This window comes from Onychostruthus taczanowskii, unplaced genomic scaffold (genome assembly GCF_017590055.1).
Source record: "Onychostruthus taczanowskii isolate IOZ18803 unplaced genomic scaffold, ASM1759005v1 scaffold5, whole genome shotgun sequence".
NCBI classification, from domain to species: Eukaryota; Metazoa; Chordata; class Aves; order Passeriformes; family Passeridae; genus Onychostruthus; species Onychostruthus taczanowskii.
Genome location: NW_024502568.1, coordinates 16,725,927 through 16,748,719, shown reverse-complemented (window position 1 = coordinate 16,748,719; position 22,793 = coordinate 16,725,927). Strand labels below are relative to the sequence as shown.

General features: G+C 44.5%; 1 protein-coding gene across 1 annotated transcript in view; it reads left to right on the top strand.

Annotated features, from left to right (window-relative positions):
- Positions 1 to 22,793, top strand: part of ADAM12 (ADAM metallopeptidase domain 12) — a 175,170-nt gene that overhangs the window by 137,405 nt on the left and 14,972 nt on the right. Inside the window, exons 12-14 of the mRNA XM_041415563.1 lie at positions 9,027 to 9,204; positions 13,973 to 14,062; positions 15,376 to 15,571. Of these exons, the coding sequence (XP_041271497.1) occupies positions 9,027 to 9,204; positions 13,973 to 14,062; positions 15,376 to 15,571 (464 nt within the window). The remainder of the gene's footprint in view (positions 1 to 9,026; positions 9,205 to 13,972; positions 14,063 to 15,375; positions 15,572 to 22,793) is intronic.

The window sequence follows — 22,793 nt, the reverse complement described above, 5'->3', positions numbered from 1 at the left end:
ATGATCCTCCTGTCTTGGAGCCCTGATTTATTAAGAGCCCAGGTAGTACAGATGCTAACTGAAATCAATATGAGCCTGTCCCCCAGGTATTTATTATTCCCAGCTTTTTGCAGGCTCAGATTCTTTTCTCCAGCACCCCCATCTCACCAGGTGGCATTTCCATGCACTTCACTCTGCTCCTGCTCTTGCCAGGAAACAGCTTCTCCACGTGCTCCATCCAGAGGGCTGATCCTTGGGGTTTGCCTGTTCCAGGACGGTTCTTGTGGGTCCCTTCCAACTCAGGATTTTCTATTAAATCCCTTCTCCCTAGCCTGGATTTCTCCTGGTTGGCTTTAGCCCTCTTTGGGGTCCATTTCCCCTAACTTGTTGTCATTTGATCTGCTCACCTGATATCCAGGCTCATCCTCACCCAAATCCATCTCCTGGGCCTGAGTACCCTCTTTATGACTGGTCTTTCCATCAATCTGATTCCCAAAGTCAGATTTTTTTTTTTCATCCCTGTCTGCTCCTGGCCCATTGAAAAAAAAATCAATTCCAAGGTTTTTCAAGGGAGAAAATTAGAATGTAACTGCCTGGAACAAAAGCAGATTGTAAAATCATGTTGGGAACTAACCAAAGCACCTTTTCCCTAATCAGAAATCAGCAGGAAGCTGATCTTCAGCACTGGTTTGGACCATTTGTCTTTATTTGCTCGTCACATGCTGAGGATGCTGTGTTTTGTGTGACAAAATTTAAACTCGGGGCACTCTGCTTGTTCTCCTTATCCAGATTTTCCTTCACTGCTGGGAGCTGCTGGCAGGCCCAGGGTGTCTGCATCCTGCTTTTCCTTAGCCTGGGACCAGACCTGACCTGGCCTTTTCATCCCTCCCTCTGCTCTGCCTTGCTTTTTGACTTTTCCTGTAGTCAGCATTGGATTAGCCTCAAATTCTAAGCAGCAGATTGTGAAACCTGAACTCTCAGCAATCCAGCAAATTTTTATTAATGAGGTAGTGGTCTAAAAGGAAACAGAGCAAAAGATGAGCCAGAGGCAAATTCAAACTGATTACAGCTCCTTGCCTTGGCTGTCTGGTTTCCAACAGGAAGAACAGTTGTCTGAGTTCAATTCCCATGGAGCTTTTGCAATGCAGATAACTCCAGCACAGAGTCAGGATCCTGTCAGGGGTGATAAATTGGTTTAGTATTGCTTCACCCCCAGAACACAAAGGAAAGTCACAACAGGCCTCTCCTCCAAGAAAAAACTTCTCTGACCATCTATTTGTCAAAGGGAAAGTAACTGCTAATAATGTTTTATTTGGCAGTTTTGTGACTGCCACAACAGTCTATACTGTATAAAGCCATTAAGTGTTGTTCCCTTGCAGGATGGATTTTTGGGAACCATCCAGGCATTTGTTCTGTCGTTGCTTTCTGCCCTGAAGTCCCACATCCAGCATTGTAAATCTGCCTTTTTGAATATTCCAGGTAGTTGAGATTTCACCTTCCGTGTAATGGGAGAGGTCAAGCCTGAGCTGGGGCTGTCAATCCAATCTGAGCACCTGAAGAGAGATGGCTGGAATTCATTTTGGGAATCTGCACTATCCCCAGGGGAAAATTAAAACAAACTTAAGGCGTTTGCGTGAAAAGTTTAAACATTTCCTTGGAAAGGCTTTCCTTCCAATAAGCCTGGAAATTCCAGTGTAGCACAACAAGGCATCCAAGCAGACAGCAATTAAATGAACCACCAGTGTGATATATTCCCAGTTATTTATTGGAAGGCTTAGCAGCCACCTCGTAGTGAACATGACAAAAGCTGCAGGAGAAATCTGGGCTTGTTTTGAAGTCACTGACCATGAACTCAGACAGAAGAGCTTTGATGCCATCTCTGACTGCATGGCCCAGTTCTGTGCTCTACTTTATCGATGCTCTAGGGATTAAAACTCTGAAAGAGGAGCAAGGGAGTGAAAAATAGGCTAGAAAAGTAAGTATGGCTTGTCAGACATCCTCTACCTTTTGAAGCAAACTTCCCCTTTAAATACTTCCCCTGTAGATAAAACCACTCTACATTTTTAGCTAAATCCTTCCAGATCACCTGAAAAAGATGTGCCCTATCAGCTCTGGGACTGATGTCTTGGGCAAAGCTCTGCCATGTGCTGCTTCCAAGAGCCCAAAGGCTCCTCCAGCTTCCCCCATCCTCCTAATTTTCCCAATTTGCTGTTTGCAAAAGCTTTAGGTGTGAAACAATCTACAGATACCTTTAACTCCCCCTTTATTGTGGTGGTGGGGTAAAAAACTGCATTTGTGCCTTTCTCCCTCAGAAGTACTTAGAAATTAAGACATTGTTTAAATAATGGATTAAAAAGCCCTCCCATATTATGGAACTTGTCTAATTAATAGATTAAAAAGTCCTTCCACATTATGGCACTTGTCTAATTTGAAACAATTGCTGCTAAAACGTGAGGTGTAGGAAATAACGTGTAGTGACAGAACTTGATACATGAAGGGATCTGTAGTATTTGAACACCTATTTCAATATCAAAGAAAACTGGATTTTATCTCCTGCTTGACACCTAATTCTGTGAAGTTCTTTATGCTTACTAATTCATTAACATACTTGCTGTACAGAAGAGCTGGAGTGTCAAAAAATGTCACCTCATAGCAAATTCACTTTTATTCTGGTAGGCTCATCTCTCTTAGGAGCCCATAAAAAGTTGTTTTTAAAAGCTGGAGAGCAGTAATAATGTCTAGAAGGTTAAAACCAAGGGAGGTGCTTTTGAGTGCAAAAGTATTACGTCAATTAGATCAGGAGTTAGAAGAGGCTGGAAAATTGTCACAGTTCCTTGAAATCAACACCTCCCTGGGTCTAGAAACATTCATGCTGCTTGAGTTTCTGCCTTCTAGAGGTTTATTCTTGGGTTTCTCCCTCTAGTGCTGCCATTTTTCCATGGAAAAATGAGTTACACCTGCATTACCAAAAACCACCCTATCCCTCTTCTTTAATTTAATCCCCCCTCCTCCTTTTTATGTTCTTATGTAAAACTGGGATATGCAACAGAAAATTTACATATTTCTGTGTCAGGCATTCTCTAGAGTCTGAATAAGGGGGAGCTGAAACTCCCATCTCCATACTCCAGTTAAAGGGTCTGCATTGCTCATCCCCTCCAATTTTGAGCCAAAAGTCAGGAATTTTGGAGGTTAAGGACAGTAAATGTTCATATTTTTGAATCTCACAGGGCCCCAGACACAAAGTCACTGTGGTGGTCAGTTCAGACAAGGTGTTGTCATGGAAAATGTTGGAAATTCAGGTGTTGGACCAGGGAAACTTCTGACTCAGCACCTCTCTTGTCTTCAAGCACCTTCATGCTCCTAAAAAGCACAGCTGGTGCCAGAGCTATTTCCAGATATGGCCCCTCAGGTTGGGGTTCTCAGGAATTCTGGGCAAAGTTCAGTCGCAGTTTTCTGCACCTTTGGAAATTAGCTAGCCAACAGTTGTTTCTGTGAGCATACTCAAAGAAGAAAAAAATGTCCCTTTTGAAATTAATATAATCTCAAATTATCATATTACCTCAGGGAGGGAGGTCTGGTGGTACTTAACAGAGCTCTTTGGGGCTCTTGTGCATTTTAATTGAGTGAATAATTGTAAAACACTTCAGGGTCTTTTGGTAAAAGGCTCTGTATAAACATTGCCATAATGCTGAATAATCAGGTTGTGATGTGAACTGGAAGAAATGAACCCTATAAATAGATGTGTATATACATATAATGCCTGTCAGTGTGTGTGCACCAACATTTGGGACAGAACAACGCAGTTCCTTTAGAAAAATCCTGCAGCTCTTGAATACAAAATAGAAAGTGAGATTGGATAGTGATAATCATAATAATCAAAATGATTTCAAGATATGCTGAGCCTGTAGTTTATCCTGCTGTGCAATGGACAGAGAATTCCCAGAATCATTGTGTTACCCTTGAGTGGCTGGGAAACACAAATCTGTGGTGTTTGATGGTGGAGGAGCTCAGGGGGGCTGGACCCGAGGTTCTGAGGTGTGGACAGACAGGATTTGGAGGAACCAAAGGAGTTCCACCTTTCCTGAGGTGCTGCTGCAATGCAGCTGGAGGGGTTTGGGTCTCCTGCAGCTCAGGGCACTGCCCCTCCAGGCATATTCCAGATGGAGCAGTGGGGAGGGCAGGAATGGGAACATCCCAGCAGCCTGAGCAGTGGGGAGGGCAGGAATGGGAACATCCCAGCAGCCTGAGCATTGAAAAGGGCAGGAATGGGAACATCCCAGCAGCCTGAGCAGTGGGGAGGGCAGGAATGGGAACATCCCAGCATCCCAGCAGCCTGAGCAGTGAGGAGAGCAGGAATGGGAACATCCCAGCAGCCTCAGCAGTTGAAAGGGCAGGAATGGGAACATCCCAGCAGCCTGAGCAGTGATCACGGATCTGCTGTGACCTGCACGGATCAGCAGCCACTGCCTCTCTCCTCAGTGCTCTGCCTGTCTCCTCTCCTCAGCCTGTAATTTTCTGGGGCAGTAGCTCAGTCCCTGTGCTTGAACTCTCCTGTCATTGAGCCCCTGGGGAAGGGGAATTCCTCTGGAATGGAGATGACGGGGATGAGCTTTTATATTTTTTGTGGGGGGGGAAAAAAAAGAAAAGAAAAGAAGCCTGTGCTGGGCAACAAGGTGCTGGTACAAAGAATCCTCTCTTCCTAAATGGGACTTGACAGAGTGCTGATGCCACTTCACTTAGTTAATGGAAGGAGCCATCTAATACAGGCTAAATGCCGAGCTGCCTAAAGGAACCTGGCATTTGGAGGGCTGGAGTGCTTGAAATATAAATGAATGGGACAAGCCCAGGCTCTGTTTCCCAAGGAATCGATTACCAAGGATCCTCTGACAACTGTGAAGTTCTTACTTGCAGGAGCAGGCAGAGCTATTTTTGTTGGAAACTGGGATATTTGTTGCTGGGGTTTAAACACATCTTTTAAGCACCAAGGAGACACCAAGGAATGCTGTGGATTTGAGAAGGGCAGAAAGACTGAAGTTGTTTTCCTTGCTGTAAAGCCACTGAGGAGACTGATGGTAGTGCTGGGAACAATTCGAGTTCTGTAGAGTTGTACCCACAGCCAGAAGGGTTTGACAAAATGATCCATTGTGTATTAAATCTACAGATTCAGACAGTGTAAAAAATGCATGGGACACAGCATTTTGGAATAAGAGTGAGGCTGGACTGAAGTGTCCTTTCTCTTTCCAACTGTAAAAAGAAATAAGGATCTGTAACAGAAAATGTCTGGAGCGGAGATGAATGGAGTATAAAGGCTGCTGATGAATTTTTCACCTCTGGAATGTTCTCTCATGGCATTCATGAGCTGGTTTTCCAACAGAGTAAATGTCTGAGCTACCACAGGAAGCACAAACGTCCCTGTTTAGATATCACAGAAATCTTGGAGACAGGTCAAGGGCTGACTCCACTGTGGAGACCCCATCTCCTTCTCCCACCCTGAGGCAGCTCCTTCCAGGGGAGATCAGAAGCCTCTTTAAAGGGTAGTAGGAGGAAGCTCCTGCATTTGTTCAGAGGATTAATTCCTTTCACATCCCCATGCCTTTAGCATTTTTCACAAGCTCCAGATCCACTCAAACATTGGTTTGAGCACCGCTGACATCTGGTATCTGTGACTTCCCATCCCATCTGCCAGGCATTTCATTCTTCTGATGAAACAGCTTTAAAATTGCAGAGACAGACAAAATACAGCCTAAAATCACAACAATCAAGTGCTGTGGCTGTTACATGGAATTTTATTGGTCAAGAAAAGAAGACTGGTTGTGTATCAGAATATCACATTAAAGATCAATCAGGTTTCCAATGAAATACCAATTGGCACCAATTGATGTGGGATCTTCTCTTGCATGGTGTGGTTACCCTGAAGTTTCTCTGTTTCCACCAGCTGGGTTTATTTCTGGGTTTTTATTGCTTTATTTGGGGATTACTTGGTAAAGAAGAAGCGTTTCAGGAAATGTCCTCATGTGCCATGTGCTGCACTGATGTCAGCTGAGGAAACCAGTGTCAGGAGCAGGAAAAGACAGAAGATGAATGGATCTCTGGGTTCAAAATAGGAAACAGCTTGAAGTTCCTTTGGGGGGAAACATAAAGCTCATTCATCAGCAATTGCACAGTTTCACCTCCGGCACAGAGAGAAGAGTCTGCCCTCCTGCTGATGGACAGACACCTCACATCCATGCCAATGATCCTGGGGATCCAGGCATGCCAAGGAACAGCCCTAAAACAGTGACAGTTTTGACTGGTGAGCTGTCCTCATGCTCTGTGTGTGGCTGAGAGGTGTCACAAGGAGATCTGCATTAATTGTGCTCCGGAATGGATTCATTCCCTGAGAGGTGTGTGTCTCCTTGTCTCACCCCAGTGGATATCAAAGCCAACCTGTGCCACTGAAGAGCAGGATCGTGCCTGGATGATGCAGTGTTCATTTGTTCACACTTTGATGTGAAGGCCCTGTCTGATCAAGCCCTCATCAGGATTTATCAGTCAGATATATCTGGGTTTCTTTGGTTTTTCCTGCTGGTTGGCAGGAATGTGCACCCATCTACTTGTTCACAGTCACGTACACAGAATTTTGTGAGGTTTCTTCCCAGTCACACTGAGGGTAGGACAGAAGTTTGTGGTGTCCTGTTAAGAACATCTCCAATTGCTCAATATAAAATGGTCAGTAGTTTTCCAAGAGCCTTTATTTTCTGTTCCATTACTCCAAGTACCTTCCCTGCCCTCCCTTGGGGCCCAGCTAACAGCCTGGCTCTACCTCCTGCTATTCTGAAATTTCTTTATTTATCTTAGACTCTGTCATTTTTTTGAAACATTGATATTTTCCAGCAATCAGCTTATTACATGGAGATGCCTATTAGCTTTCTGAAGTCATATGTCATTGAAACTCAAAACTGTTTAGTTTAACTTGACAAGCCCTACAGTGATATTGGAAAATTATTTTCTTCTTCAGACTCATGTTTATGTTCTTTTCCAATGAGCTGGCTGTTTTATTGCAAAAGAAACTGTAAAAGAGGTAATTTTAACTAGGCACAAAATATATTCTGTTCTGTAATGTATCCATAACCTTCTAGAAGATCCTAATTAACTTCCTTATGTCAGCATAGGAAGCTCTATTGCATTTGTAGTTGCCAAACATTTCTTTCTTTTTAATAGAAATTATCCCTTTCTAAGGCCTACGGGCATCATCATTCCCAAAACAAGCTTTTCATCTGAGGATATCAGAAACACCAGGAGATTAATGGAAGTCTGAAGTTCAGCAGTGCAGAATTTCTATCTGTTATCTTGCTTGTCTGCAAAGATAACAATCCTAATAGCACGTGGGTGACACAAAGCACTCAGTGAGTAAAGTGGAATTGCCAGGTTGGCTCCTGAGCTGCTGAAATGTTGAGTTTCTGTATCAGTCTGAGGGGAGAAGCTGTTTTACACCATGTTTGTGACACAGGTTCAATGTAACTCAACGTGGACGTGAGATATTTGGGGAAATTCTTCCCTGTCGAGGTGGGGAGGCCCTGGCATGGGTTTCCCAAAGAAGCTGGGGATGGAGCAGCCACAGGAAATGTCCAAGGCCAGGCTGACAGGGCTTGGAGCCCTGGGGTAGTGGAAAGTGCCCCTGGAGATAGGATGAAATGGTTTCCAAGTCCTTTTCCAGCCCAAATTGTTCCATGAGTCTGGTTCCATGACATCTCAGCACAGAACACCTTAGGATGACACCTTGGGGTTTGAGTTTTTCTGTTTTGTTTTTTTGTGCAGCTTTAGCTTTATATGAAGTGTTACTGGGATCTTTTCACAGCATGGCGGAGACAAAAGAATCCTTTTCTAGCCGGAGACTCACGGACAATCTCTTCAAATTTCAGGCCCAAAGGATGAACAACATGAAAAGAGGAGGGTGGGCAAGCAAACAAGGAGGATGAAAGTTCATCATTGGAAGATGTTAATTGGACAGTTAACTCCTATATGCAAATGGACTAAAACTTATAAAAATGTGAGATCTCGTGCCCAAGCTCTTTTGCTTCCATCTTGGAGCCATCTGGGCACTGCCAGGGAGTGGCCTTTGAAGGCACTTCAATAAATCTGCACTTTATTCCTCTGAACTCCCTCTAGCCTCTGCTCCAGCTCCTTAAGGCACCAAGGACACCGTGCCATCAGCCAGGCCCTGGTGTCACTTGGTCCCTCATCCGTGAGGCAAACTGCAAACACTCATCAGCAGAAAGGGAGTTGAGTTCTGCCAGAGAAAAGCACCAATTACCTGCTGGTGTTTGTACTGCACGGGACTGTTGTGCTCTCACTGCCTGGGGGTTGTGCAAAAGGAGTGGGAGCTGCTACGTGTCTGCACAGCAGGGCCCAGGCTGCACTCAGCACTGGGAATTCCAAACAGGAGTATTTTCAGCACAGTGTCCTTACAGTCCTGCTGATTTAAAATAAGAACTGTCTTTGCTTTAATCATGCAGTTCCCAAGCTCAGCTTTGATGAATTGCAGAAGCGGGCTCTTATCAAGTAACAGTGGGTTTTTTATTTTATTCTTTTTTATTTTTTTTTTTTCCTGAAAAGAGCAGGAAGTTTGCCATTCTGCAGAGCAAGATGAATGAATTTGCCATTTGAGGCTGAATTTTCCAAGAAGGATTAGGATCTTTTGCAGTCCTGCAAATGCAGGATACTACTTGCAAAGCCAGCATTTCTTTAGGCTCATAATCATCATTTGCATTATAACTCCATAAGCAAAAGAGAAGGAATTTCAAATGTGAACACTTCCAGTCCTTAACAGCAGCTACAAATTGAAGTGAAAAAGTGAAGATTCCCTTACTCATAGTCAGAAATTATTATTATTAATGGGTTGAGCTCAATTTCACCATGAATTGCTGCACCTCAATTCTGTGTGATAAAAAGTGAACACAATCTTCTGGTTAAGGCACAGAGGTGCTAAAATGTCACCTGTGTGACAGGAGAGAGAGGTTTTCATCATATAACAACCTTCCTTTTGTCTCCATGTGGGTTTTCTCCAGCTATCCATTCCCCATGGTCTTCAGTAGCTGCAGTAGAAAAGACCTGGAAAACAGCCTGGAGAAAGGAGTGGGAATGTGTCTCTTTAACCTGCCTGAGGTCAAGGAGTCCTTTGGTGGCCAGAAGTGTGGGAATGGCTATGTGGAGGACGGAGAGGAATGTGACTGCGGGGAGCCTGAGGTAAGTCACCAGCTGGGAGTTGCTGCTCATGTTCTGCCTGCAGGGTTTTGGCAGTGCAGGGTTGCTTTGGTGTAAAACAGAGCTCTGCCTTCTCTGCTTCTGTCCCGTCAGCTTAAACCTCAGAGTCTCAGAAGGGCAGGGAGTCTCGAGTGTATTCGAGATGGTGAAGTTTAAGCAGGGCTTGGGTGAAGAATGTGCTCAGTTCATCCTTAGAGAGCAAACTCTGGCTTGTCCAGCAGACTGGCCGTGACCTCATGTTCCTAGAAGTTCCTTTCAGCATTAGCTAATCAGCTAAATTCAGAAGAAGTTGGAGAACTTGGCTCGAATTTCTCAAGCAAACGTGCATTAGTCGAAGGTTTGTTTCTGTCAATGAGAAGCCACTCATATATTTATATTTATGTCAATATAACCATAGAAACTGTGCAGTCATAGAGTGCATTGGGTTGGGGACCATAAAGATAATCTCATTTTCCCCCTGCCATTTCACTTATTCACTATCCCAGGTTGCTCCAAGCCCTATCCAGCCTGGCCTTGGGCACTGCCAGGGATCCAGGGGCAGCCACAGCTGCTCTGGACACCCTGTGCCAGGGCCTCACTACCCATATGTATAACACTATATAAATAGAAATATTAATATTGGCCAGGTATTTTTCATTGCAGCTTCAGTTTTTAGGTACAAGACCTTTCCCTCCTTCACTGCAGGATTTTTCTTTCCCTCCAGCCAATTACTTCCCAACAGAAAGAGTCTTCACTGCCTCCCAAACAGATTGCTGCTGCAAAGATTGTTCCATTTAGTTTAGTGAATGTGCCAGAGGACTCCTCAGATCAGCAGGAGATAGGCAAAACCTGGGGGTCAAATAATATCCGAGCTGGCATCCTTATCCCTGTTACATCCCGTCCTCATTGGCTTTATTGAACTTCTCTCTGATTATCTGAATTAAAGGCAGCAGCAGATCAGGGATTTGTTTCCTGTGATAAATAGGGACCTACAGAAAAGGAGATGGGGGCAGTTAAAGCAGTGAGATATTGCCTATGGAGTGTATTGAGCTTGTCCAAGCTGTGAGGATTTCCTGACAGTTCACTCACTCTTGAGGGTGACAGGGTTGGAGGAAGCAGCCTTATCTCCTTGTTTAAAGTCAATAGAGTGCAAGCAGCTTGCAAACGTCTTCCTAACCCTGTTATCTTTCTTGTTTTCATTTCTAAACGTTAGTGATACCTTTTCAAGTCAAAACCACTTAATGTCAGCAAGCACTGCCTTGATTTGCCTCTTCTTTCTGTCTTTTTGCCTTTTTAGTTAGAATGGAAAAAATGCAGCCTGGGTGCAATTAAATTTATTTGGGATTTACTGCTCTAACCTGAGTGGTTCCAGAAAACCTGTGTGATCAGTTACTGATTCACTGCCCAGTCATTTGTACCAGCTGAGTTCTGTCCGTGGTGTTGCAGGATCCCAAGAATGAGTGGTATTAGGATTAAATTCTTCTGTGAGGGTGGGGAGTGGCACAGGGTGCCCAGAGCAGCTGTGGCTGCCCCTGGATCCCTGGCAGTGCCCAAGGCCAGGCTGGACACTGGGGCTGGGAGCACCTGGGACAGGGGAAGGTGTCCCTGCCATGGCTGGGGTGGAACTGGATGATTTTTGGTCTCTTCAAACCCAAACTATTCTATGATTTTATGATCCTAACAATTAGTCTATATGACCAAAAATGCCTGACGTGCTGCAGTGTCTGTGGAAGGAGGGTTAATGTAAATTATTGATAGAAAGATAAAAGAATGAAGAGAAGTAAAAGTCCTTGGTCCTTGAAAGATGAAAATGTGTCTTTTATAACCAGCTGCAAGCAAGAACAGAAAACTACAAATTGCTAACTCTGAAGTCAGACAAATTACTTCCAAATGTAATTAGGAGTGAGTGCCCAAACAGCTGTGACATGCCAGGGACGAGTCAACGCGGCTTTTGTGCCAGGAACTCTTGTCTTACAAAATCTTGTCTTAAAAATCCATCAAAGTGCTCTGAAGGGCTCAACAAGTGGATGGAGAGGAACAGGACTGTCACTGCAGCCTGTGAGGGGTTCAGAGAGGCTTTGGACCAAGCCTTTCACCAAAGCTTCTCTGGGAGATTGAGCAGCTGTAAAGGAGAGAAAACTACATGGGCAAAAATTGGGTTAAAAGATAGAAATAGAACCAGGTGTAAATCACCCATTTCATGCAGTGGCAGGAGATCTGCTGTGCTGTATCCATGAGATGTGTCCTGGGACTACACAACTCAGCATTTTCATAAGCAGCCTGGGAAGAAGAATAGTCTTTAATTTGCTGATGATATTAGTTAGGCTGCTAGAGATGAAAACTGGCTGTGAAGGACTGCAGAGAAACCTTCTGAGGCAGCTGGAACAGGCATTAAGATGAGAAATGGGACTCACTGAGGAGTGATGAACATTCCAAAAACAAAAAGAACATGATGGACTCTGAGCTGACTCTGACCATGGAGGAACAAGACTTCATATTACAATAAATAGTCTCATGAAAATGTCAGCCCAGTGCTCAGGAGTGGTCTAAAAGGTAAATAGGCTGTTAGAAAGTACTAGGAGAGAAATAGGAAAACAAAACAAAGCACCAGCAGACCTCTATAAATCTGCTGCGCCTGAAACTGCTTGTGCAGGTTTTCCCTACCCCTCCCTGATCCCAGGGAGGATAAAGCAGAGTGAAAAAAGATTGAGAGAAAAGCAATAAGGTGGTTCAAAGTTTCCAAAGGGCTCTGGCTGGAAAAGAAGAAAATGAAGGGAAATGCACATAAGCTGATAAAATTTGAGGGGAATGGAAAGGGGGAGAGAGGAGAGATCAACCCCCATGAGAAATGAGCAGATGAAGTTAGAAATTGGCAGGTTCCAAACAAGCAGAAGGAACTGCTCCCCTGACTGTGCTGGGTATCTGTGAGTTCCTTTACTCTGACTCTTACAGGTGCTAAAAATGCTCGTGGAGCAAAGGGAAAGCCAGGGAAGGGCAGGAGACTGGGAAGGTGTCGTTGTCCTTAAACATCTTCTGCTGGCTGCTCTCAGGGGGACACAAGGACAGAGGAGTTCTGGGCTGACCCAGTGGGGTCTGTCCTGTATTTCAGAAAAGAGAGGGGGAGAACCAGGTGTCCTGTCCACAGGACAGAGCCTGACATCACGTAGGTGGTGCTGGAATTGTTCTGGGGTTGGGCTGCTCTGGTTCCTCTGAAGAGCCAGGAGAGCCACACTGAGAAACCTCCTCCCATCATTGCTGTTGTTATCAATAATAACTAATAATAATAACAACAACAAACAACAAACCCCAGCACAGCAGTACTTTCAGGTGGCAGCCTCCATCCTCCCAAAGCCTGGTGAGCCTTGCTTGTTTTTTCTGCTTGTTTATGTTAAAATCATTCCTGACAATTTGATAGCCCAGGCACAAAAACTATTTACCAAGCTCATTCCCTACAATGAGCAATAAGTGAGGCAGCAATTGGAAATTTCAGAGGCTGCTGAAACACCACTCCAAGAGCTGTGTCTTTATCCCAGCCTGCCTGTGGAATGCTGCTGTGGGGCCAGAGGATGGGGTATTGCAGCTGACTGTTTCAAAATGACCTTAATGGGACTGACACTCCACCCTGCTTATCTCAGATTATTTCTGAGGTGAATTTGTAAAACGTGCTTCTGTGCAGGGCAGTGTTACTCCTGGCATGCAGCAGCTGCACAGGAGTATTTCCGTAGCCTGCTGCTTTCCGGTGGTCAGAAATAGGAGCAGGAAGTGGTTCCTCTGCTTCAGAGCACAGTTGGCTTTGTGCATCCAGGAAGATGATACCTAAATAACAGTGAAATGCTAAGAATCCTTCTGGTTTTTGCTGGTGAGTCAGTGCTAGCCCTGCCTTCCAGCTGGGAAGCTTTCAGAAGCCATGGAAGTAACAAGAGGCTGTGAACATCACTCTAACCCACTCACTCCTCCTGTGTTCCCTCTGTTGCCAGTGATCCCTTGCTAAGTCAAACAGACTTCTTAACACAGCTGAAGAGCAATTTTATCTGCTTCTATTTCTGTGAGAGAGATGAGATTCCAGCTCAGCTGGTGTAACTTGCAGCTTGTGGGCATTATCTTGGAAAAACAAATCCATTCTTTTCTCAGGCTCCTTACGAGCTCGTTCTACTGACAATAAAGTTTGCAGGAGCCCACACACGGCACCATCTAATCCACAAGTGTGAAATTGGGATGTATCAGTGAGTGAGGCTGCAATTCATGCCCATTCCATATCTCACAGCTCTATTACTGGTGTGCTCTGATAAGGGATTACATGGAATCATGTCGTTGTCTTCCTCTGTGGCAGCCCCAGCCTCCATCCAAACAGGAGCCTGGCCAGCAGCTATCACGAAATAGAGCTGTGGTCGTGATGCTCAGCAACTGCAGCAGCTCCTGGATCCTCTCTGGAGGCAGTGGAATCATTCCACTGATTCCTGTGGAAATAAAACACCCCAGTGCTCTATCAGGGTTGGTGTCAGCACGCTTGGGTTGTTTGTGATGTTTGGGATTAGATCCATAGCTGGAATAAACCAGCCCTCCTCAGCAGCTCCTCTGGTTTTATTACTCTTGTTGGGCTTGTTGAATCTGAGGGCAGACAAGGCTGTTTGGATCAGGTTGTCGAATTTCATGCATAATTCATGATTTCATGCCCAGCTTTTCTTGGCAGAGCTTATAGGCAGCCTCTTGATTTACGGCTCATTGTAACTGCACGTTGTCTGCTCTAAATTTACCCTCCAAATCCATCCAGGAATGTACAAACCCGTGCTGCAACGCAACCACCTGTGCCTTGAACCCGGGAGCAGTGTGTGCACATGGGCTCTGCTGCGAGGACTGCCAGGTGAACCAGGGGAAATGGCTCTGTTTGGGGTGGGGAGGGCAGAATTCCCTGTGGTTTTCCCTGCTTCAGTGCAGTAAGCAAGAATGGAGGAGAAATAAATTGGTATTGATAAGCATTAAGACTCTTGCATGTCATGTGAGCAATTAAAAAAATCCCAAAATATAAATTATTGAATGAGCAGATCCACAGATTTTTAAAATTGTCTCTGTGCTTTTTGTGGCCCCTTCAGTTGCTCATGCAAAACTTCTTTTTCATGAACTTTTGTGTGCTTTAATTTTTCTCATTCTTATTCAGCAAGCAGTCATTAAATGCTTAACCCTCTTTTTTGGGGGTAGACTCTTAAATTATTAATTCTGTCAATATCATATGTATTTTTAATAGCAGATCATCAGCTGTTGTGGTCTCCTAACACTCTATAAAAGCCAACTTACCACAGGCATTTACCTGCTTGAATTCTCAGACCATCCCTTGCCTGTGGGCTAATGAAATATCCAGCAAGTTGCCATCCTGTCTGTGGCAACCCATGAGCTTGGAGCAGCAAGGGATCCCCATGGCCAGGAATTGCTTTTTAGCAAAATCAATCTATCTTCATGCCCTTTGCTTTTTACTGAAGGCAATTTGATTAAAATTCAGTGCTGCTCCCAGAGCACACCCAACTTTTGTGGCTGCTGTTGAGATGTGAATGTTCAGACTGGCATGTTCCACCATCAGTTCCAAAAAATATATACTTTTCCATGGAAATTGGTACAGGACAAACAGTTACGTGGACTAATCTTGTAACTAAGTTTGAGGAGATCTTGATTCCCATCACAGCAACATTTCCATGAGGAAATGTAACTGCATAGATTAATTAACATTCAAGATCTATTCAAGATCATTGAATTGAACCTTCCAAGCTGGGAATTGAATCTGAATTCACATCTGAATCCACAGCCAAGCGTGCTGGTGCTTCCTGAGCCCTAACACAGCACAGTGTTCTGTGATCAGCTGCCCTGGATGGAAGAGTCTCTGACCTGCCTTTTTCCCAGTGCTCCAGATCCTCCTTGTGCTCAGACATGATGAAGGAGCCACCGGCAAACGTCAGGGCTGGGGTTTCCTTCTGTCTTGAGCCATGTGAGCCATGTGTGTGGCTTCATCTGACCCTCCTTCCTGCCAAAGCCTCCCAGCACTGCTCAGATCCGTGCACTCCGAGCTCTGCCATCCCTGCCCTGTCTCTGCAGCCAGCTGGGGCTGGGCCAGTGGGGAAATCTGCTCCTGTACTGCAGGGCTGACCCAGGCACGGCGCGGCTGCTGAAGTTCTGTTTGTTTTGCAGCTCAAACCAGCGGGGATCTCTTGCAGAGAGTCGAGCAATTCCTGTGACCTGCCCGAGTTCTGCACGGGGGCCAGCCCGCAGTGCCCGGCCAACGTTTACCTGCACGACGGGCACGCGTGCCACGGGGTGGATGGCTACTGCTACAACGGCATCTGCCAGACCCACGAGCAGCAGTGCATCACCCTCTGGGGCCCAGGTGAGTGCCAGAATCCCTGCTTTATGCTTTAGCTCTGTCCAGCCTCTGCTCTAGGTCTGCCTTCCCAAGGCATCACCAGCACAGGGACACAGGACTGACAGAGGCTTGGGGGAGGGAATAAAGGTCTGGAGGATGCAGCACCAATCTGTAGCTATTTGAATAATGAGGGAATCTCTGGGTGATTCATTCCAGCCTTGATTTGCTGTCTTGTTCGTTCCTCGCAGCAGGAGGTAACGAGGCTTGTGCTGCAACACGCTGCAAGTGGATAGGTGAACTTAGACAAATCATTCCTCCTGACTTTGATATGGCCTGATGTCACCCCACAAAGTGCTGAACGCTCCTGGCAGGTTGAAATCACAGCCCTTTTCAGGCTGCTGTGTGAGCTTCCTCCTGTGCTCTAAACAGCTCATCTGCAAAACAGATGTGTCTGCTCCATCCCCAGCCAGGGCTCAGCTTTTGACACTAACAGGAGACTCCTGGATCATTGTGTGTGTTTTATTAACTGGTGTCACCTGGAAACTGCCTCCTGACAGTGCTTTTAGCAGGGTGTGCACTGGAGCAGAAAGGGGTTTATTCTCCCATGGGAATTTGCTCCCTTTTTGCAGAAATCTCGTAACATGAGTTCTTGAGTTGTTCTCAACATCTATCCCAGGAAAGCTGTTCACCTTTCTATAAAGCCCTGTGACCCTTCCACTGAAATGCAAGTATTAACTCAGCATTTTGGTATGAATCCAAATCGTGTCTCCTTCAGCATCTCTGACCCCATCTTTTATCTCAAATTTTAAAAACTCTCTCTCCTATGGAGAAACATTACTTAGAGATAGGTGTAATTATTTCTTTTAAACTAATATTTCCAGCTTCTTTCAATTCAGCATCTCTAACTCTGCTCCAAAACTTCAGTATCAATATAATGGCACACAGATGTTTCCCTTGGTCAAAACCCTCCCCAGAACACTGCTGAAGCATTTATCTGTTTCTTTCCCAGAGAACATGGACTTTTTGCAATCTCTCTTTAAAAGAGCATTAAAGCATCTCAAGAAGCAGCCCCAGTGGTACAGACAGCAGGTCAGCTTGGCATAAGGACACGTTCAGGAGGAGTTCCAGCTCAGAACTGAACTCCTCACGTGGAACAAACCGTGCCTGAGCTCCACTCCCCCGAATCCCATGCGTGTCCTAGAGATGATATGAGCTCATAGAGCCATGGACAATTATAGCCTCCAGCCTTAGTCAGACTGGGACTTCTAATCCCTGGATACAGAGACATTTTCTCTTGTAGAAAGCAAAAATCTCCTCCTGAACCAGTTTCCCGTGCTGTGGAAAGTTACTTGGTCAGGCTGTTCATGGTTTCAGTGGCTCAGAAAAATCCCTCTAAAGGTCAGGGAGCTGCATTGCTGCAGCTCCTTGCCAGGGCTCTTCCTAACACAGCAATTCCACCACAGCCCTGGGATCCCCTAATTCTTTCCTGCCTTCCTTCTTGGGGCAGTTTGATACAGGCACAGCCAGGCGTGGAGACTCCAGGCTGTGGGAGTCTGTTTATGAGACAGATGTTGTGTTAAGAACACAGTTCAAACAGAATTTGACTGGAATACCCTTTGGTTTTGTCTTGGGAAGGCCCAAGGAGAAGGATTTTAAATAGGAAAGATGGACATGACCAAACCTAAACTGAAAGTCTTAATTCTTGCCACGTTTTGGAAGAATAAATTAAAAATCAACACAGAATGCCACAATGGTTTGGGCTGCAAGAGACATTAGAGATCATCTCATTCCACCCCCTGCCATGAGCAGGGACACCTTGCACTAGACCAGGTTGCTCCAAGCCCTGCCTAGCTGGCCTTGGACACTTCAAATAATGCCTATATTCTGGATTTAAAGACTAGGATGTGAATATCCACTGCTCTATCACACATCTGGCTGAAGTGTGAGCTGGCAGACTTGGGGTGGAATGAGAAGAGAGGTGGGTGGCTCATGCAGTTAGGAAAATTGTACAGATCATGGTACAGATTAAAAAAAACTACACGTCTTTCCAGTTTTGCCTGCAGCACATAGAGAGATTTGACATTCTAAGATGTTGTCTCTGGACTTTGTATCAAAAATACATATTAGAACCTTTTGCCAGGTTGTTGTGTCTGATTAGAACTGTTTATAACAACTGCCTGTGTTGGAGTGAAGTAGTTTTGAGGTTTAAAAAAAAAAAAATTCTCCCCTCTAAAGAAAAATCATATTATAATTCATTTTCATTCTCTCCTCATTTTCTTCTTCCCAGTAGGAGGAATCCATGCAGAACAAAATACAATAACTTTTCCTAAAATAATACTCGGTATATTGAATTCCTTATTAATGTCTTCCCTTGTACATCTTTCTTTATTCATCAGGTTACAGATGTCCAGAAGCCCAATGATAAATGTCAATCTTCATGTTTTTAGATCTATTTAAAGGAAAATGATGAACACTGTCAGAGCCTGTTTACATTAGGCTGAGCAGTAGGAACCTGTTTCCAGAAAAGCACTTGCATTTCCTTGGGCTTGTTTTTGTTTCTCTCAACACAGTTGTTCAGATAAAATAGAGGACATTTTTTTTTTTGCTCTTTCTTATCTGCGTGGAAGGAGAAGGGAGGAGCTCCTGGGGACAATCTCTGAAAATAGCCATGAATTCCTCTCAGAGCCCAGGTTGATTCCAGTCTGTTCCCAGAACACCCAGAGCTCTCCATTCTCTCTCTCTCCACAATTCATGTCACTTTTATCCTTGGGGAGCAGGAACTGCTGGTTACCTTTTTTTGGTGCATATTCAAAAATACAAGGTTGCACTGATCTGACCTATTGATAGCAGTGACATCAATGGAGATGCTTTCTGTGGTGGCATTTTCTGGGAGAAACAGACACCCAGAGAGATCTGCTCAAGACAGAGAAATCATTGATTGCCAAGGAACAGAAGATTCTCAACTTTAAACTCATGGCTTTTTCTACATTGACAAGAAAATGATTCTTTAGGGAAGTTTGTCAGTTTGTTTTCCTGTATTTCCCCAAGTGGGAAAAAAGCAATGATTTTGGGGAGCCAATGACAGGCATTGATTTAATAATTAGAACACACTTAAATGTGTTGCATGGACATGGCCATTTGTTTAGGCAGGAACATTCTTAATTTAGACATCAATATTTGTTACTGTGTGAAAACTTTGCAGGTTTTTCCAGGTAGAACCCTACACACACAAAATAAATGGGCTGCCCACCTCAGATATCTGACCAAACCATTGCTGACTTGCTTTTGAAACAATGGTAATTGTCCAAGCACTGCAATTTTCTGAATTCAGTGAAATCAAACTATTTTGATCATCACAGATTTATGGCCAGGCCTTTTTCTTCTAGAGATGGGAAAGATATTAAATAATATTCTCAGGGATGGTGACATCATCCTCCTTAAACACAAAAAACTGCTCAACCCCATCTTGCTCTTGCCTAGACAGAACAGGAATCACCAGGATGGGGAGAGAGGCCAAGGGCAGCTAGTGGAACTTTTGCTTTGCAGCAAAAACAAATTTAATGAGCTGAAACCCAGATCACACGACAGAGAACTGTGGTTTTTATGCTTATATTTATTTGCACAGTTATTCGTGGTGCTGGCTGGCACAGGCTGAGCCACAGAACTCCAGCCTGTTACTCAGAGGTTGTTTTTGTCCCCTCTCCCCACCCACAGACAGCTGGGAACTGAACTGCAATATCTTCCTTTTCTGCTGTCAGCCTGATAGAGGATGTTTCTTGTGTTCATGGAATCAGCACCATGGTCAGAAATTTCCCTCATTCCTTTCGAGAGGCTGTGTTAGTGTTTTCCTATGGCAGCAGGTTTGAAATGACACAGCATTTCTGTGCCCTGCAACTTCTCTTTTTTTTATTATTTTATTTTTTTGCAACTGCATAGGGAAAGAAGTGGCCTCACCAATATAAATGTTTGGAGAAAATGCCCCAACAATCTCCAGGCTGCCAGCTGCAGGGGTGAGCTTTGACCTTCTGCAGCTTCCAGGGGCTGATTTAATCCCTTAAATGAGGGTTGGCATGGAAAGGCTGACAGGACCTTAATTACAGGGTCATGATACTATAATTACCAATATCAAAGTGAAATAAACTCTGCTCATCCAGCTCAAGCCACTTAATAACCACCAGAAATCCTTCACAAATCATTTTGCCTCTGCCTGCAGAGGTAGAAAATAGAGGAAGACAGGACTTTCTGCTTCAGTTTATGTAGTGCAGTCATGATAAATGGGTTTCCTCCAGAAACACAACATTACAATTCTCCTCCTTAAGCATCCTCTGAAAGCCTCCTTTTAACTTGGTAGCTCCATCTGTTCAGCATCTTACACTCTGATATGTTTTCATCCATAAAAAAGTGCAAATATTGTGAGAAGCCAGTGGGGAGAGGGAACAGCCATCTGAATCCCAAGCAACAGCCTGTCTTGGTTGGATACCAAAGGCAGAAATTGAAGCTGGATTTTGGTTTCCAGGCTGCAGATGATCATTGGGTACCAGGTGTTTTCACACACAGACTGCTCCCAGCCTGGCAGGGGAGTGGTTTTTGTGCTCCATGAGATCCTTTTTCTTGTCAAGTGTTATTAGCTGGAGTTAAAGCTCAGTGTCTGAGCCCCGCAGATGTGTTTTCCTTCCTGGGGGCTGCTTTCCATCATCTCTGCAATGCCTGGCTTCTGAATTCAGGAAAAAAATCAGCCACACCAAAAAAAACTTCCACCAGGTGAAAGAGGAAGAGAAACATCTTAAACTCTGCCTGTGTTCAGTAAGTGCATTCCCTTTTGAAACCCATTTTTAGAATAAGCCTTTGTTACATCCCTTGCAGTCAGAGCACAGGACATGAGCATTCATTTGGCTTTTGGCAGCTCTGGGAGGAGACACCACTGAGGGGACAGCGTGTCTGGGCTCTGGCTGCTGCTGCCACAGCTCCAAGGGAACATCCAGCCTCTGGAATTCCATGGCAGCAGCTGAGCTGGGCTGAGGCTCCTGGCCAAAAACAAGACCCAGAGCAGTTGCACACAACCAGGGCTGCACAAGCTGGTCCTTGCACATGTGGGAAAAAAAAGCAGTTTTGGAAAAAGCCTTGGTTTCCTTGGCCTCTTGCTCCCAGAATGTTTCTTCCCTCCCCAGCCCTTCCAAAGCTGCTATGGAATATGTACATGGTAATGTTTGTCTCAAGCTGAACACTGAGTGTGCCCACCCTGGAAAGATGAGGAGGGATCCACATGCTGAAAATGGAAATTTAACTTTTGCTTTTTCTGCACTGCACCTTGTCTGGATGCTTTTGTTGATTTTTTTCCTATTATTGCTTGAACTTTAATGAAAAAGAATTTAAAGAATCCTGTGTGAGTCTCTTTTAAGAGTTCCAGATTTGAAAAAATATTCTGAACTCAGCAAGCTTGATCGTAATCTTCCAAAGAATTTCAAGCTCTTGTCCTTCTCTCCAGGGAACCATCAGCTCATATTCTCTTCCTTCTGTGCCCTTCTTTCTGAATTTTCCAGTTTCAGCATGTGAAAATGTGAGAAGGAAAAGAGGGTGCCATCTTAAGCCTCTCCAAGTTTTAATATTTTGTTCTTAATAGCATTAGATTGCTGTTCAGCAGTATATAGTATTAGTCAGGCTTCTGACTATGAAATGCAGATAATTAATTGAAGTTTTAATCTCTGAGTTTTTAGTGCAAAGATCCACACTGGCTGGAAGTGTTACAGTCATATTTGTATTTTCTTCTCCAGGAATCTGACCCCCCTCCTTTAACATTTTCCTCTTTGAAGGCTTTCAAATGAAATCTTCAGTCTGGCTTAAACAAATGCAATGTTTTACCCACAGTTAGAGGCATACACACTTGGAAGTGGCTCAAAACATTTGACAAAATGAAGCATTAGTTGAAATATTCTGTGTCTGGTGAAGATCAGGAGCGCTGTAGAAATGGGATATTCTCAGCCTTTGGGCTATCACATCACTTGCTGCCAAGTTCTTTTTGCTTTGGTTTGGCTGATCTGTCAAAAGCACAGAAGTGCAGGTAGCAGGTCTCTGATCACAGTTTTAGCCAGAGTTTCTCCTCAGCTCCTCTGCTGCTCAAAGCCAGTCTCCCTGTTGGAGCAGTTGAAGTGTTGGTGGTGACTTGATGGTGCTGTTAATTATTTTCATGGAAAGAAAATACAGAGTAGTAAAGAGCCCTAACAAAGGGCCTCTTAATCTTGCAAGAAGCAGCAATTATTGGCTGGAAATGAAAGCCACACTTCAGTGTAGAACAAAGGGATTAAATTCCAGTACACTGACTAATGAATTGTTGCAGCAGGCAAACCAGGGAAGCTGATCCTTCACCTCTTCAACATTCCAGATGAACGGATGCATCTTCCCCTGGAAGATATTCTATAATTGGTTCTAATCTGGAGGGAAATGAGCAGGAGATTATGTGTATAAAACATTAGAAGAGATGTTCTAATAGTACCCTCAAACTTCTGAAGTGCAGGGATGAATGATCTGCCTGCACAAGCTTTTCCAGCCCTACTCCCACCAGGGAAGTTCCTCTGCCATTAGGATATGTCTCTATCAGAAAATATCACAGTAGATTAGAACCAGATGCTGTCTGATCTCCCAGATTCCCACTTCTACCACCATGGCAGGAGTGCCCCTTCTTCCATGTCAGTCTTTCCTCTCAGGAGTGGATGTCCTGAGGGTTAAGGTGGGATGGGCTCCTTTCCTCTCCCCAGTCCTTCAGCCTGAGTTAATAGCAGCATTTCCCTTTGCCATGTCAGGTCCTCATATCTTTACACCCAGTTTACAACTGGATTTTCTCTGCTGTCTTGTTCTCAATTGCAGTCAAACAGGCCTTTCTTGAAAAGAATTTTCTTTGGGGTCTCACTAGAACATGGACTCCTGCAAAAGAAAACAGTCAACTTTCCAGCTGGCCTTTGTCTGTCTGGTATTTGCTTGACGTTTTTGTGTCCTGGGAGGATTGGCAAGAGGGCTATGAGCTCAAGAAATCCTGGAAGAGAAGGAGTTCTGCATTGCCTGTTGCTCAGAGACAAACACTGGCAATCCCACCCATCCAAACTCTTCCATTAGCATGCGGATCCAGCGCCGCTGTTTTGTTGCCTCATCAACATTCAGCTCACATCCTCCCTCTCCCCTAAAGCACCAGCAGAGCTCAAAGGAAATTATTAAAAACACCTTATATGAGATGAGAGTTCTGATTAGGTTTTGT